General features: G+C 48.3%; 1 protein-coding gene across 1 annotated transcript in view; it reads left to right on the top strand.

The window, feature by feature from the left end:
• The window catches only part of LOC119170444 (very long chain fatty acid elongase 4), a 37,150-nt gene that overhangs the window by 13,645 nt on the left and 6,709 nt on the right, over positions 1-16,796 (top strand). Inside the window, exons 2-5 of the mRNA XM_037421615.2 lie at positions 2,118-2,234; positions 3,453-3,640; positions 7,912-7,992; positions 11,747-11,918. Coding sequence (XP_037277512.2) covers positions 2,147-2,234; positions 3,453-3,640; positions 7,912-7,992; positions 11,747-11,918 — 529 coding nt within the window. The 5' untranslated portion in view covers positions 2,118-2,146. The remainder of the gene's footprint in view (positions 1-2,117; positions 2,235-3,452; positions 3,641-7,911; positions 7,993-11,746; positions 11,919-16,796) is intronic.

Here is a 16,796-nt window from a genome sequence, read left to right as displayed (position 1 = left end):
ACGAAACAGATATTGAATAACTCGCATTCAGGGTTACTAGTCGCCCCCTAGCAGTGCCGGTAGATCTTCAGCCAGTTTGGATATTAGATGTGGTGAAAGCGAGCCGCACAGAGTTCAAGCTAGTACTTTATAATAATTCAGGAACTATACGAGAAACGCGTGTTGTACCCATAGGCAGAAGTTAATTGTTCGATTGAAGTCGCTCCTTTCATGACACCTATAGCACTACTTTCGTTCACCGAAAAAATTTCTTTTGGGTAGTGAAAACGGCACGCGTACAACAAGAAAAGGGTGGGCTGATTGACGTGTGGGGCTTAACGTCCCAAAACCACCATATGATTACGAGGGACGCCGTCGTGGTGGTCTCCGGAAATTTCGACCATCAGGGGTTCTTTAAGGTGCACCCAAATCTGACCACACGGGCCTACAACATTTCCGCCTCCATCGGAAATGCAGCTGCCGCAGCCGGGATTTGATCCCGCGACCTGCGGGTCAGCAGCCGAGTACCTTAGCCACTAGACCTTAGCCGCGGCGGGGAAAAGGGCGGGTTGCGCCGAAGGCTAAAGAAAGCGTACTCACAATCGGAGATGTTCTTCCGCATGCGGACCACCGCAAGCGGTGGAAGAAAAAGATTACCGGTCATCGTGAAAGCGTTGCGAAGGCGGCTACACGCATCTCTGACGCATGCGCTGTCGGACGCAGTACACTATCAGCTAGGCCGGTGTGGTGGGTCGATGGCGTACTCGAATGACGGAACAGGAAACACGCCGCGCCGGCATATTTCCTTCCTCGTACGGCGCGGACCGGGAAGCAACAGCGTCGACCGGGAAAATGCCGCCGGCACTCCATTGGGACCGAACTTCGCTGACAGGTGGCGCGCCTTACGCATTCCCTTTCGACGTCCGGAAAAGGCGCGATGGTTATGCTGAATGTGTGAGACCTTAAAGACCAAAATAAAGAAAAGATAAAGATTGAACCAGCACAACTAGTCCGCGTGACAGGCACGCTGCGACAAACTGTCAGAGGGGTCAAGCGTGTCTGACGAGAAGTGTGACAGCTACTGCTATGGTCCACAAATGGTCTTCCTTGTGCTTTCGAAGAACGCGCCCCTTGATTTTTTTCAAGCAGGCGCTTAGCTTTCGGGATCATACGTTCATGGATTGCTTGGTGCGAGAATTCGGTTTCGTTTTTGCTTGCTGAGGTTATACCGAAGATTAAACGTAAGACGAAAAGTAGCAACATCGTAGATTTATATAGAGAAACAAGGACGTCATGCGCAATCTACAGAAAGCGGATGTCCATGAAAGGCACCCACGAGGCTGTCCCATGTAGTGAAATGTCTCTGACAAATGTGCGCTCAGCCGGCAGCTTACGCGGAGATGTATTCACGGTGTTCGGTTAGTCGGTTCCTTAGTGCGTCCATGACAGTTGCTTCTAACGAATCTGTACACATACTCTCATTTCTACAACTCTCATTTACTTCCACATACTCAGCGCGGAGTAGCAAACTGAAGTAGTTTAACCAATCGTCTCTCTACTTTTAGACTTTTTTCTATCTTTTCAGAGGAGATAATAAAATGCCCCACGGTATTCAATGAATGCTTTTACAAGTGACGTACAAGCAGAAGTGATCACAGAGAGGTAAAACAAGGCCCAATAGTTTTCTGAGCATTAATATTTCTCTAACTGCGGAACTTGAAAGAACTGACTTTCCTTATTCAGTGTTCTAGCGCTTCGAGTCGATTGACTTATCCTCTCATTCTGATCTCAATGTGTTTCGGGTATTAAGGACAGTGAAAGTATCACAACTGAAATAAAATGGTAGCCGGGTTTGAATCCCGGACTAGGGTGAACTTTTAGTCACCAAAGAAGCTTTCTTTCAGAGATATCCGTATAAATTTGTTTTTGTATAGCCTCGTGGTGCAAAAGAAAAGAACCACAGGTTCCTGCAACATTCTGTGTACTTTGACGTCGATGAAACATGGCTAATAACCTGAAAAGGTAGGGCTGATTTTCGAAATCATTCCCGCAATGCGTATTAAGACTTTTGTACGTGCTCACAGTTCATCGTACGAGAACAGCTCGTGATGCGGTTTTTGACATGCGGTTTGACGCAGGGTCCGCTGCCAGCTGACAGGAGTGCACCATGGAGCTAGCGCAGCAGGCGGCGACCGTGCTGCTCTGGCCCTTCACCAGCTTCTACCAGACGTACCTATGGTGCACATCATTCGCAGGCAAGTCACTTATCAAGACCGGCACCCGAATATCTTTGGGCGCACCCATATTTCCTGATTTGCGATAGACGTATACCAAATGTAGGTGCAACATAATCAGAAAGACAAACGAGCTGATGCACAAATATTTCCTTTTGATCATTAAATGCTGCATAACAGTGAGCGGTAAGTTTTGTTACCGATTACAGTTCGTGACTTGTAGTTTACCAGAATACCCTAAAAGAAAGGTATATAACAGCTGCACCTTGCCAGCCCTAACATACAGGGCAGGAACCTGGAGGCCTACGAAAATGGGTCAACTTAAATTGAAGAGGACGAAGTGAGCCTTGGAAATGAAAATGATGGGCCTAACATCAAGGAACAAGAACCGAGCAGTGTGGGTCAGGGAACAAATATGTGTTCAGAACATGCTAGTCTAAACAAGAAAAAGAAATGATCATGGGCAAGGCATGTAGCGAGAAGGCAACATAACTTAGTAAAAGATAACTTAATCTGTGCCTTCGAAATATTCAGTGAGTCGCAACAGCCTACCATTAAATATGAACAAAAGTAAGTGAAGGCCATCTGTAGCATGCTAGGAGCGTTAAGAGATGAGCGAAAAGAAATGAAAATAAAAAAGAACCCTGGAACTTTCTTACTGCTTCTTAACAAGGGCAGGCGTTTCTGTACAATTTAGTACATGTTGAAAATAAGTTGCTCAAGAAGCTGAATTTGTGTCGCGTAACGGTAAGCGCTTACATAAGAAGGGAGCAAAGACGTGCTTGAGGATATTTTTCCACGGCGTTGCTCCTAGGTTCACGACACCTTTTGAAGCTCCTTAACAATATTCGGCGATTAACAGGGGTTTCCTCTAAAATTAGTCTTACTGCAAGAACTGTTGAGAGGCAATAAATAAAGACATTAAACGTAATAGGAAGCATCGCAAATAGTTTACACTGAATTAGCTTCGAAGATGGCACCATGCTCGCTCACGTACGATTGTGAGCACGATGAGACGGAACACCGATTGAATTCGTGTTTTATAGACGATTACTTGTAATATACCGTTGTGAACATGACGTATTGAATTGCACGAGATACCTTTCCGCCTGAGCATTTAGTGTCAACAACAATTTTATGCTTGCCGACTGCGTTCAGCTTCTATGATACACAACATGCAATTTCAGTGTTCCCTCTCACATTGTTCACGACTGTACATGTCCCCCTGCGTCGGCGCAGATCGGCGGACAGAGGACTGGCTCCTGGTGAAGTCCCCGATCCCGATGCTGCTCATCATCGCCGCCTACCTGTGCGTAGTTCGGTACGGGCCCCGCATCATGGCTTCAAGGCCGCCCTTCCAACTGAAACCTTTTCTCGTCGTCTACAACTTCGCCGTCGCTGGGCTCAACCTATACATCGCCATGGAGGTATGAGCGGTGGCAACCGCTACAATTGTTTGCGTTGGCGAGTTTTGCTTGGTACGTGCGCTAACAACGAAGTCTATTGTTTGAAGTTTTTCGCGTCATGTGTGCCTCCGAGATGTGTAACCGCACAGAAAGTTTGCTCGCGACACTCGGTTACACGTAGAGTGAGCTTTGATCCGCGCCATCTTGTTTGAAGCCAGTTGTGTGTCAGATGCGCAATCGTGCAATAACAAGAAGAAAACACTAACGAAGTACGTACAAAGATCTCAAGACACTGTGCGAAAATGTCAGAGGAAACTTGCATACCTCACCGAGTGACGCTATATGATGCTACTAAACACTATTGTATCAATATTGCAAATTGGTTCTGCGAAATTCCGCGAGGTATACGGAAGGTCAACGAAGCGAAAAAATTGACAACCACTCGTTCGTAGCATGAAGCTACAAGGCCACAAAGGTACAAGAACGCTGCCAAGTTTTTTTCCTTGCTGCCTTGTGCTACAAACAGGTGGTTGTCAAATTTACGCTTTTGTAACTGCTGCATCAAAAGCGCATAGCTTTCGCCAAAGCATCCTAGTGTAAGTCCATGCACTCTGCTAGCTTAAGTTAGTAGTGTACACTTTAAGCACCGATGAGCAAGAACATGTACAGTGCGCACTCACTGAAACTCGAAAATTAAGGGCTAAGTAATGCACGCACTTTTTTCTCCACTTTCTACACTTAGTGTCATATCGGTGAATTTCGACTCGAACGTCCTTACATCAGAGTCAACATCAACTTCAGCGGGCAGATTTCTGAGCGACAGGAGACGGTTATCTCGAGTAACTGCTCGAAGCAGTCATTATAAAACGAAAAAAAAAGATATGCATTTAAATTTCTGAGAAGTGCACACAAGCACCATTTCTAATAAATACAACAACCTTTGATCACCGGCTCTTTAATTAGCAGCTTCGTGCGGAAAGCTTCAGAGGTTGCTTATTTTACTCGCACTGTATACTGATCGAACGAGCAAGTGGTGTGAATGGCACCGAAAGCGCGAACAGCCTTATCTACAGCCTAACAGGGATAATTTAGTTAAGTGATTATGAAGAGACAGCGTATGAGATTAACTGAGCGTGCTGCTGTGACGAGCCATTTCGGCTGCACACACCAATACGAACGGCGTTATAGGCAGCATGGAGGGGAGGGGGGATTTTTTAGGAAAAAAAAGGTGGAAAGCTAAAAAGATAAGGAAATGGGGCATGGAGTGCACTAACCGTCTCTCTTGTGAAGTCCCCTCAATTGACACACTCGCGGGGGAACGGGGAATATATAACACGGAGAAGCAGTATAAGAAAGAGAAACTGTGACACATAAAGAAATGAGGAGGTCTAAAACACGTCTACTCACAAACGACTGAAGTCAAGCACGAAATCACGTGAAAATATGTATTAAACAGAACAAGTAAGGATGCTGAGGCCACCTTACGCTTGGCACAATGTTTCAACAGGCGTAATGCACTTAATAGAAATGTTCAATCACGGCTATAATCAGAGGTAACTTGTTGAAGCGCACTAGAAGTTTGCGGTAGCGTTTACATGAAATGACTGAGTTCAGGGTGGCAGGAGTCTTCAATATACAGACGCTTACAGACAATGATGTAATGTCACCGCGTATTCTTGCTACAGGTCCCGACGCCCAGGTCACTCGGGAGGATCTGCTGGTGGCTTTCAATGTCCCGTTGACGCTATACGGGTATTATGGGGACGTCGTAAGAAAAGCAGCGGAGTGATAAAGGTTGTTTTTGTAAACACGCGTCAAATGTCAGAACGCCAAATGTTTTAAAGGTGGAGGCATCGAATCGACAGTCGCAGGATGATCGAGGCGTCGGTTGATACGTAACACAAAGCGGCGCCGACAACGGGACAAATTCGTGACCAGTGCTGCAACGGTTTTGCGAGACAAATAAAGAAGACCGTTTCAGAGCTGCAATAACAGATTCATTCTTAGACTCGGACAACGCCGTAACACATTAAATACCGCGCATATGTCTTATCGTTCCTCACTGACTCCGGTACAGGTGCACGAGTCTTGAAGCGAAGCAGTTGCAGCTGCTTTATCGCGGCGGTTTCGCCACGCTGCTGCGTCCAATAGGTTTTCTGCGAAGCACTTTTTACTGTGGAAGGTGTTAGAGATTCACATAAAAAACAGAGCCAATAACGAGGGACAAGAAAAGAAGGAGACAGACAGACACTGCCGCTGCCGCTTCGATTGCGCGATCACAAAAAGAAAAAGATTTTCTTCAGAACGTTGGCACACGTGTTGTTCATGGTGCGTTATTTATTTATTTATTTATTTCAGAAGTACTGCCAGCCTCAAACATGAGGCCTTAGGCAGGGGTGGGTGATACAAAAAAGGAAACAAATATGAAGATACAACAAGAAAGAAAACACGTCACGTAGAGCTACACCATGAAGAACTAGTGCATCAAAGTAAAACGCCAGTAGTGGTTTACGCGTACACATACAAAAAAAAAACTATGATGACAAACATCTGCTCATACAGAACTAAGAAACAAATATCATATAAAGGTTCAAAAATCGCAACATTTCAAAAATACAACGCATTGATATGAAAAAAGTGATAAAAGTGGAACATAAATAGAAGCCTGTTCAGGATGCGCAGTGGGAAAATAGACGATGATTATGACGATGATTACGCGGTTGTTAGGTGAATTCTGTTTCCTTTGTTTTGTATTTTTCTATTTTTTGTCAGATATTGCCCAAGTATATATTGGGCGGTTCTAGCAAATAAATCTTGTTGTAAGCAGCGCCGCTGTCTGTCTCCTTTTCTTGGCCCTCGTTATTGGCGTTGTTTTTTATGTGAATCATGTCGTACCAACTCGCGCAAGCAACCACGTTAGTTAGAGATTCAACCGCAGAAGATAAACATATAGAGCACTTGTAGAGATAGCTCGTACACCCACTTGAACACCTAGCACTGTAAATACTGCAGCGTTGCGTGGGTAATTACAGCGTAATCTAAATTTCGTAGCGCTGTATCATATCTACAGTTCTACAGTGCTCACTAAAGCCAGTCGGTTGAACGAAGTAGTTCTGAGTGAACAGCTTATACAGCCGGTGTTGTTGCCGTACTTTTTATAGGCAAATAGGCATGACGCTAAAGGGACGAGGACGAAGTGAGAACACGAAGCGGCCAATATTGCAGCGCCCGTCTAAGTCAGTTTGTGTCTTCAGTTCGTCAAAGTCCTATCAGCTCTATACCTACTTGCCTCCAGTAATGTACCGACCAGCTCAGCAACACGCCTTGTTGGGTCGTATTCTCGTGTCCTGTTGTCTTCTGTGCTGCTTATGAAGCATGTCGCGTATCTATAATTTCACAGCGACAGCTAACGCCACCAATATGAGCGATTCTGGTGTAGCGCTAAGGCGAAATCAATCACCTTTTTATTTGCGCGTAGCATTTGCTTAGCCAGAGCGACGGGTGCCAGACGGGGTAGGGGGTACAATGACGTTACCCACTCACAACGGTGCGTGGGTGACGCATTCGCAGTCCATAAATGTAGCAAGTCAACTACGTACCGCATACCAGCAGCTGCACATTTATTTTTGAGTGTACCCTTAGACGTGACGGCGATGCATCGGTCTCGCTAAGTTCTGCACCATCGCTATGTTAACAAATTATTATTTAGATACACATGCCACCTGAATAAGCAACTATACGGTATTAATGTTATTGTGACTGTGCGCGTACAGCCTTCGTCATATTTAACAAGAACAACGAAGACACGTATAGAGCAGCTTAATGTTCACAAAAACCAATACAAGACTACTAAGGAGCACTATTCTTGCTTCTGTAGTAAGGCGCGCTCAGCTAGTGAGCTCGAGGCACTCAGACCAGACGTCCTTAGCACTCTGCGCACGAGATGCGAAATGACTTAAGCATTGTCGGTGTTAAGCGTGACGGCGACTGAACCTAGAATTCCTCGTTACGCTCAAGAACACGTCGGCAACGGTTTTTATGGGTATTGAGTGAACACAAGCGGCAGCAGGGTTGGTTGTAGGGTGACTATGTCATGCGATTCGAATGACTGCTCTTGAGGTTCGTTTGTTTATGTTGTGAGGAATGCAATAACTTGGTGTATTTTACATGGGAGAAAAAAAATTACTTTTCAAACTTTCCCATGCTCTAACTTCACGGGCCAACATATCTCATATATAAAGAAGATGCTGATTCGGTGTTCTCATTTTAATGACGTGTTCTCTGTTTCCTAGATATTGTATTGCATAACCAAGCGGAGATACAGCTGGTTGTGCCAACTGGTTGACTACAGCGACCATCCGTTAGAGATAAGGGTGAGTATAAAAAAATGAAAAAGAAAAGACCGAGCTCTTGATACTGCGATCATGTAGCATAATGTTTTCCTTGCTATCAAAAAGGAAAAAAAAATGCCAGCTACATATTTTCTTCCCTTACCTGGCGGTCAGAAAGCAGTCGGCGCCATCCCCACAGCACTAGACCCTAGGGCCGGCTGGCGCTATTGCACAGCGCTTGCATTCAGTGTCATGAATGAGCAGCAGATGATGTTGTCACGTGGTCGTGACGTTGACGAAGGCAGCAGCTGGCGTGTTCAAGACTAAACTTTCTATTTGGGCGAACCTGTGCCCGGAAAGTGAACATACGTCGTGTAAGCGATTCCCACTGTAGACTAACAGCGGCATGAACAGTCGTCAGCCGTCGAGTCGACGGCGATATGACCTACCCGGTGAGGTACGTTGGCATTTATACATGCGCCCAGAACCCTCAAGCCACATCGCTGGTGCTCGCGTATGCTCTCGAATAAACTTGATTATTCGCGTCCTGCGCGAAATGCTAACAGAACGATCTTGAACAATCACGAAGCTTCTTAAGCGTTACACTGCTGTCTGCGCCTAGCATTGCTGACTGTCACTGCGGGTGGAACTCGAGCACGTCGAGATTATTCACTAAACAAACGTGCCAGTGCGCAGACGCAGTGTGATGTCGCCAGCCGGAGCAAGATTATAGCGCTACAGTGACGCCAGCGGGAAGCACAGATTCGCCTAGCCCTGCATTTTGGTGTTCGCCTTTCTTTCCGTCGCGATAGTACTTAAATTTAGGTGCAGGATATCAAAATTTCCGACGGTCACAGTTTTCTGCGGCTCTCCACTGCGGCGTGCTTCATAATCATATCATTGCTCTGGCACGTTAAACAGGTGAAGTTATTACGGCTGGCAAAACCTTGCCGCGGCAGACAGACCGTGTTCGATCGCTCAAAGGCTATCATATTTGAAAGGCATAAGCGTGTCCTAACATAGACAACCTGCGCCTTGTGCGTGACTCCGCTTAGTTGCTTACGCTAGCAGCTTCAACTACGATGCAGAAAGAAACAACCCAGAAGCTCTTTGAAATAAACTGCTACACAACATAACACAAATGAACATGTGACGTGGTGGTACACATGCTTTATCTCTGTGAACTGTCGGCTATAAATGCATCACGACTGGACTGTTATTATGTCAACGACTAGTCGTTGTGCTCCACAGAGCCATCTGTAAGCACAGTGTGACATCTCGCCTAGCGGCTGATGGGCTCAGCCGCTAGGCGCAAATACATTTGCGTAAAGCCAGCGGTGATAGATAGAAGGATGCCGCATGCCATGTACAAGGTAGACTTGCCACCACAGCCTCTTATTTGGCCCAATCAGCAAAAACTTGAATGCTTGACATTCTAGTTCGCGATAAACATAAGGATAAACGACGGAGACATCCAAGACTATATATGTATACGCTCTTGTCTTCAGCAAGGTGGCTTTTCTGTAGACAGCGTCTTTATGAGGTGAAGCAAACGCACCGCATGAAGCTCAAACATGAAATGCGATGCAGAAGTTTCAAGATAATGACCAGGAAATGTTTTTTTTTTGTAGTCCAGAAATGAATTATAAAAGTAATTGTTTCTTTGATTTCGGAAATATAAACGTCGTTTATTGACTGTTAATAGTATTACGACACTGCGTGACTTTTTTACGCATTGTCCTAGCAAGGTACACAGTAGAGACGAATATATAAAAAGATATCAGGGTGATATAGTTATTGGCATACAGGGCAGCAACTTAGCAATAATATTATTAATAATAATATGCGGTGTTTAACGTCCCAAAACCACCATATTATTATGAGAGACGCCGTAGTGGAGGGCTCCGGAAATTTTGACCAGCTGGGGTTCTTTAACGTTAGTGCACACAAATCTGAGCACGCGGGCCTACAGCATTTCCGCCTCCATCGGAAATGCAGCCGCTACGACCGGGATTCGATCCCGCGACCTGCGGGTCAGCAGCCGAGTACCTTAGCCACTAGACCACCGCGGCGCGGGGCAACTTAGCAGTCAATGCCATTGCTATACTGTCCATCTTCCTTTTCTTTTTTTTGTCAACTAGAAACAAACACACACATACACACACACATAATACGCATGAACTGCCCAATTAGTAAACAGCCTTCACCGTTTCCTTCTTAAATCGCGCGCTTAATTGGCACGAATTACGTTTAACTACTTTGCAGCAAGGCCCGTTTACGGCGAACGGCACGGCATTGGTGACATAGCACCACGCTGTAAAAAATAGTGGACTCGCTGTGGTTTGCTTATAGTCGCACGTGACCTTTTCTTCCTCACACTCGTCGTCGTGAGCGAAGCCGGGGAAGCGGCATCGAGATCAAATGACCCCATCCTGAGCGCCTGAGCAGAGCCCACGTTACACGGGGATCTCTGGCTGCTAACGTTTCCTCACCGCTGGTTCACCCTGACCTAACCGTTCGATACCCTTTAGTCGGCATTTAGATGAAAGACTGTCCGAAACACATTACTGACGCAATTCACTCCACCTGTTTCATGCCGCGAAGAGAAAGCGATGGTTGGTTGGATGCAAAGGCATTAAGCTAGCTAGCTACTTATTTAGTAGATAGATAGATAGATAGATAGATAGATAGATAGATAGATAGATAGATAGATAGATAGATAGATAGATAGATAGATAGATAGATAGATAGATAGATAGATAGATAGATAGATAGATAGATAGATAGATAGATAGATAGATAGATAGATAGCAAAGTGAGAGGTAGGAAGACCAATCTGAGAGGTAATATAATCTGCTACTTCTCTACCGCGGGAAATGAGACTCATAAAAAGAATAAACAAAGATTACCGGAGTTTGAAAGCCCTTCACCAAAGCCCGACTTTCATTGTGGAAACGAGCAGGCCTTATAAAGCCTGTTCCATAGACGTCCATCGCGACGGCGAGTCTAGAGTTCTATCTAGAAAGAGGAACGCTGCCCCGTCTACTGAGGTCAGAAACCAGCGCCTGTCTGTAGATATACGTGAGCTAACTCGCAGTTCACACGTTTCACGCAGTGACGCCGCTGTAGTCACGGAGCGCTCCAAGCGACTGTCGTGAGCTCGACAGAACTTCTCGCCTGTTATTTTACCCACTCAGATATAGCACCGTTGAACTGACGTCATATCTGAAAAGAGTTATGCTCCTTGTAGTTCATGATAAAGTATGACGCAAGCTTCAAGAATAAATAGAACATAAGGCGACCCCAATTTTGCAGGACGGCAGATAAGACTATTGCGACAATGACGACACTTAAGGTGCATAATGAGGAATATTAATGTGCACTTCGCATTAGCTAAAAGAAAAACTGCTTGTTGAATCAGACGACGAAATAAGACCGTTTGATAAGGGTTACTACGATTATAGTTCGAATTGTGCTTGTAATTGCATAGCTTCTGTATTGCTGCGTCATAATCGCTTATGAGCGTAGCATTTATCTTTATTTCTATCATGACCTAATATAAATATGAATTTCGACAATATTTTTAATGTATTTAAAAAAATGTGATTATGCTCAATTCAGAGATTGCAACTTTCTAACTGGGCTAATAGTTTGGCTTAAGTAATGAAATATTCAGCAAAATAGTCGCCACATATTTCTTGCATCAACAGGTCATATCTTTCATCATAGTGTCTGAAGCTGAGATCACTCCTCGTTATTTGCTCTTAAAGAACGTTGTTGCACCCTCGCCTCGCAGATAGCACGCGCACTGTGGTGGTACTACATGAGCAAGCTTATCGAGCTGATGGACACGGTGTTCTTCGTGTTGCGCAAGAAGGACAACCAGCTCACCTACCTGCACGTCTACCACCACTCGACCATGTTCTTCTTCTGGTGGATCGGCATCCGATGGGTCGCCGGAGGGTCTGGTACGTATATTATTAGGTCGGCGTGAACACGAATGGTATTAGTCAGTCACGTGATCAAGTGGTAGCGTCATATGACGACGTTATCGATGACAGCGCGTCATGACGTCATGTCGTGACCGCACGAGATTGTCACTTGCTCAAAGGTAGGCCGATCCGAAAGGGAATGCAACACTGAGTGAGGTGCAGATACATGTTAATGGGGAGGGAGAGAATGTGCGGTGCAACCATACTTGTGGCTTGCGCGTTCTTTGATGCAAGCGTTTCTTATAGCTTCGAGAAGGTCGGTAAACGTACCAAGATTCAACTATTGTCGCTGAATAATTTAATGTCGCCATATTTGTGTGGACAATTTTTGACTCCGGTTTCTGGGCGCCGAGATGGGCAGTGACGTAACCGCACAAAGCTATGGCGCGTGCCGAGTATAGTCTGCTCTCGCACACATGTGCCACCCAAACACCGTGATCATCCTAAACAAACGTCCGCGATGCTTTGCCGGTACGTACGTGAAGGAGGTTCCCCCCCCCCCTTTCCTCTAAATTTGTGACGTCACTTCCTATAGAGATACGTCACAGTTGGACGCGCTCGCGATGGGGCTCGTTCGGAAGAATGAGCGTGTAGGGACAGTTTTGAAGTGAATTAAAATGTATTCTAAACGTCCCCTGTGCCCAACCATTCGTGAGGAGTGCCATTGCATACAGAAGAAATCCACAAAAGGCTTCCGACATTTGGCGGCACTGCCCCTTTATTTGAGTGTCTCGAGAAAGTACGCTGTTGGCTTTCTTCACTGGAAGACCCTATTGGATGACATGCTCATTGGGCGTTGGGTCTTCAGTCCTCGAGGCTGCCCTAAGCATCATGTCCATGACTCAGTTTCTTCGGATTGGTGACGAACAACGCCTTGATGCTTACTTGCGATCTCTGATTGACCATCTAGAATTTGCCTCTAACGATGCGTTACTGCGAATGCTCGTCACCTTGAATAGCACGCTGTACCGTCATAGCGTCCAGCTAGATAGCCCTGAGCTCCTTCCCGTCGGGCCTATAACTATTTGCGTTCAACGGTGCTGCATGAACTTCCCAACGAGCCAACTGCCGGTCACCTGGGCATATATTGCGCGTATGACTATGGCCGGCGCAACTTTTCTTTTTGACGCGGTCTCGCTCGGCCCGTTCGACGTTACGTGGCCTCCTGCGACACCAACCTCGGAAGCGAGCTGCTAGAGTCTCTGTTGGACTCCTTCAATCGATCTCCATCCCTACCAAGCCTTTCTTCCGTGTTAGTGTAGACATTCTCGGTCCTTTTCCCGAGTTCAATTTTGGCAACAAATGGATCACCGTTGCTATAGACCATGCAACCAGATATACCATCACTCGAGCGCTCCCCACAAGCAATGCAACAGACGTTGCCAACTTTTTGTGGCACAATGTTACTCTACACCATGGCGCTTTTCACTTTTTGCTCGCGGATCGTGGCCGCGAATTTTCTTCCCAGGTAAACGACGTTCCTTTGCTCTCTTCGTCAACGCAGCACAAGTTGACCTCTTCCTACCATCCCCGAACAAATAGCCTCCCCTAGAGCCTGAATATGCTGACGAATATGCTCTCTATGTACGTCTCGCCTGACCAGCGTGACCGGGACCTGGTGCTACCTCACATGACCTTCGCTTACAATTACTCGAGCCAACACGGCGGAGACGCCAATGGATTTTCCATTTCTACATGCTACATGGCCATGATCCGACGTTACCACTGGGCACACTACTTCCAGCTACCACACATCCGCCCAGCGAACACGCACGCCACGCTATCGCTCGTGCTAAACAGCGCCAGATCACTCGCTCAGGGCTGTAGGCTTCACAAGCGATCCGGAAGACCCTTGTAGTGCCATCATCATCGCCATCATTTCTTGATCACTGCGCCGCGCCTCTCGCGCAGCTGACGCTAGCTCGAGCTGCGCGAGGTTGAGAACGAGCTGACACGCCTGGCGTGGCGGACGCTGGTAGCCGACGTGGCTCCGCCTCAGGCCTGGAATAAAGTGGCGAGATCGGCACGGCCCCATCAGCCGCCTTCGACGTCATCTCACGTCTCTCTTCTCTCGTCGCTACATTGGTGACCCAGAGAACACGCCCTTCGCCGAACGGCCCGCTGCCATTTTCCCGCAACTCTGCCCGCCAGTGCCGCCGTTCCAATCGACCTACCCCAACGTATGGTTTATGTAGCTCGACGCCGTTCTTGCGGTGAATGGCATCACGGACCAGCTGCTGATGCACGCCATTCTTCTCGACGCCCTTCCGGTAGAGTTGCGCCATTTCGCTGCCACTTCAAGCACCAGCCCGCAGCCTTACGATGCCCTCTGCACTGTGGTGCTCGCCCGCAGCGGCAACACATACCGTCCGCTTCCGTTTACCCGCACCAGGCAGGTTTCCCCGGCGTCGCAGAGCAAGGTACGAACCGGTCCACAGCCCTCCATTGACCGCTACCTCGGTACCCCGGCTTGGACTACTTCTACACCTGATCCGGTCGCAGGAACATGCACTCCTGCACCTGATCACGACCGCGAGGTAGAAGACTCCCCCACTGCGACTGACCTTCCCTCCGAGAGGTACATTCCCTCAGAGCCCCCGTGCAGAGCTTCATCACACGTACCTGCCACCTGCACGTTTTCCACGAAAGCGACGGCACGTGACACCGTAGCCTCACCAGACTCCATGACGACCTCGGCTGGGCCAGCTGACCTTCCTGCAGACTCCCCGCCTGTCCCGGCGCCTGTGGAGGCCCGCGGCACCACTCGCACTGTGGACCCAGAGCCCGCTGTGACACTCCACGCCATCAGTTTCCCCTGCACACCGGTGCCTGCTGCTCAGGGCCTCGTGGACTGCCGGTGCCTACTGACATCATTCTCGGTCTGTCCTGCGGGGGTTCGGGCCCCTGGGCATGCACGGCTGGACGTGCGTGATGCTGTGGCGATGTCAGGGGGTCCCAAGGGCCGCACGCCTGGCTCACCGCGGGTGGAGCACACCGTGCGTGCCCCAACGGATGCGCAGTTGGGCCATCCGCCTGCCACTGCGTGCGCGTGCTCGAGCATTTCGGCGCCGTCGACGGCCCATGACGGCTGTGACGCCGCATGCCCGCCGCTCGGTCTCGCATCACCGGACGTCGGGTTTGGCTCGAACAGCGCGGCGACTCATCGGCGTACGCCTACGCGTCGCGCGTCGTCAGAGGTCGGGGAAAGCGGTCTGTCAGTGCCCTCTGGGCCGGCTCGTTGTCACCGTAAACCATGTCGCACTTCGCCGGTCCAGAGCGCACCGTTTCAGACTTATCTGCACCCTGCTCGGCCGACCAGGCGGCCGCCGCGCCCGGTGATGTGCCACCGGAAGCGACGGTACCGGCACGGTGGGCGCACTGCCAGGGTTGACCGCACTCCCTGTCGTCGTCCCCACCAGCTCCAACGTGGAGGTAACGCTGGACTCTCTGAACTGGCCGTGCTGCGCTCATGCTGCAGTTCATTTTTTGAGCATCAGTGTCCGAGTGCGCGCGACAATCGGCCGCGCCGGGGCGGCCCGTGTGTGTTCTCGGCCCTTGGACATTTTTCACCTTGTTGTTGGTGCTCGCTGTCGACAAGGGTGTCCCTTCATCACGACCCTCGCCCGCTCCTTCCAACAGCGTGCCTGCCTGGCCACCCTCGTCCGCTGCGCCATTACCAGTGTCGCCCGCCGGAGACCGCTGCTTACCGATGGCCCATCAACGTTGACAATCTGGACTTTCCAAATGAACACCTTATGGATTGTCGTTCATGTATATAGCTTTTGTCACTATTTTTTTCTTTTTTTTTCATATGCCTTCGAATCGCGCAAAGCGCTAGGGGGGGGGGGAGCCCTGTAGTGCCATCATCATCGCCATCATTTCTTGATCACTGCGCCGCGCCTCTCGCGCAGCTGACGCTAGCTCGAGCTGCGCGAGGTTGAGAACGAGCTGACACGCCTGGCGTGGCGGACGCTGGTAGCCGACGTGGCTCCGCTTCAGGCCTGGAATAAAGTGGCGAGATCGGCACGGCCCCATCAGCCGCCTTCGACGTCATCTCACGTCTCTCTTCTCTCGTCGCTACACCCTCAACAATAGCAGCCGGCATGTCGACGTTCGGTCCTCACCCGGGTCTCTAGTTTTCCTGTGGTGCCCAGTCCACCGTGTTGGCTTGTAATAAGTTATCTCGGAACACGGGTCCCTACCATACAGTCCGCCAGGTGACGGATGTCACCTACGAAATCATTCCCATCTCCACCAGCACAGACAGACAGAAAAATTTTATTAGCAAGTGTGTTTGCACCCCCCGAACCTCTAGACCACCGCGCAATCCCGCACCTCGTCTACACGGCCATGCATCCAGTGACGTAGTGCACGTCAGTAGACTAAAAGTCATATCACTCTTCTTCTGCACCGAGACGGCGCTTTTAGCACCGGGAGTAATACCACGTATTTAACATACCAAGGGTCATTTATTCTGCGTGCAGAACATGATAAAGAAGACTGGCATGTTTTTTACTATGATTATTATTAGTACGAATTATTTTTAGGTACATCAAGTGTTAGTCAAGACAATGATTATCCTGTCTAGTCTAAACGGGAGAACAACACTCATAGGACTTCTTTCGTTTTACGTACATTATTTTTTCATAAATGTTCAATATTCAAAACGCCTAACTCAGGTAATTAGTTCATGGCCGATCCCACTGAGTGGGTATGAGCCGTAGGCGTCATCATCATCATCATCACCACCCGTGTGCATGCTGTTCTCCATCTTGGTCGATGCTGTGCACATCAGTGTAAATACAGATGTAACTAGCCACGCCTCATGTCATTTTACATAAGAATATTATGTGC

The sequence above is a fragment of the Rhipicephalus microplus genome, chromosome 2 (genome assembly GCF_043290135.1).
Source record: "Rhipicephalus microplus isolate Deutch F79 chromosome 2, USDA_Rmic, whole genome shotgun sequence".
Classification (NCBI taxonomy): Eukaryota; Metazoa; Arthropoda; class Arachnida; order Ixodida; family Ixodidae; genus Rhipicephalus; species Rhipicephalus microplus.
The sequence above is the reverse complement of the archived record's forward strand: the minus strand, read 5'-3'. Positions and strand labels throughout refer to the sequence as shown.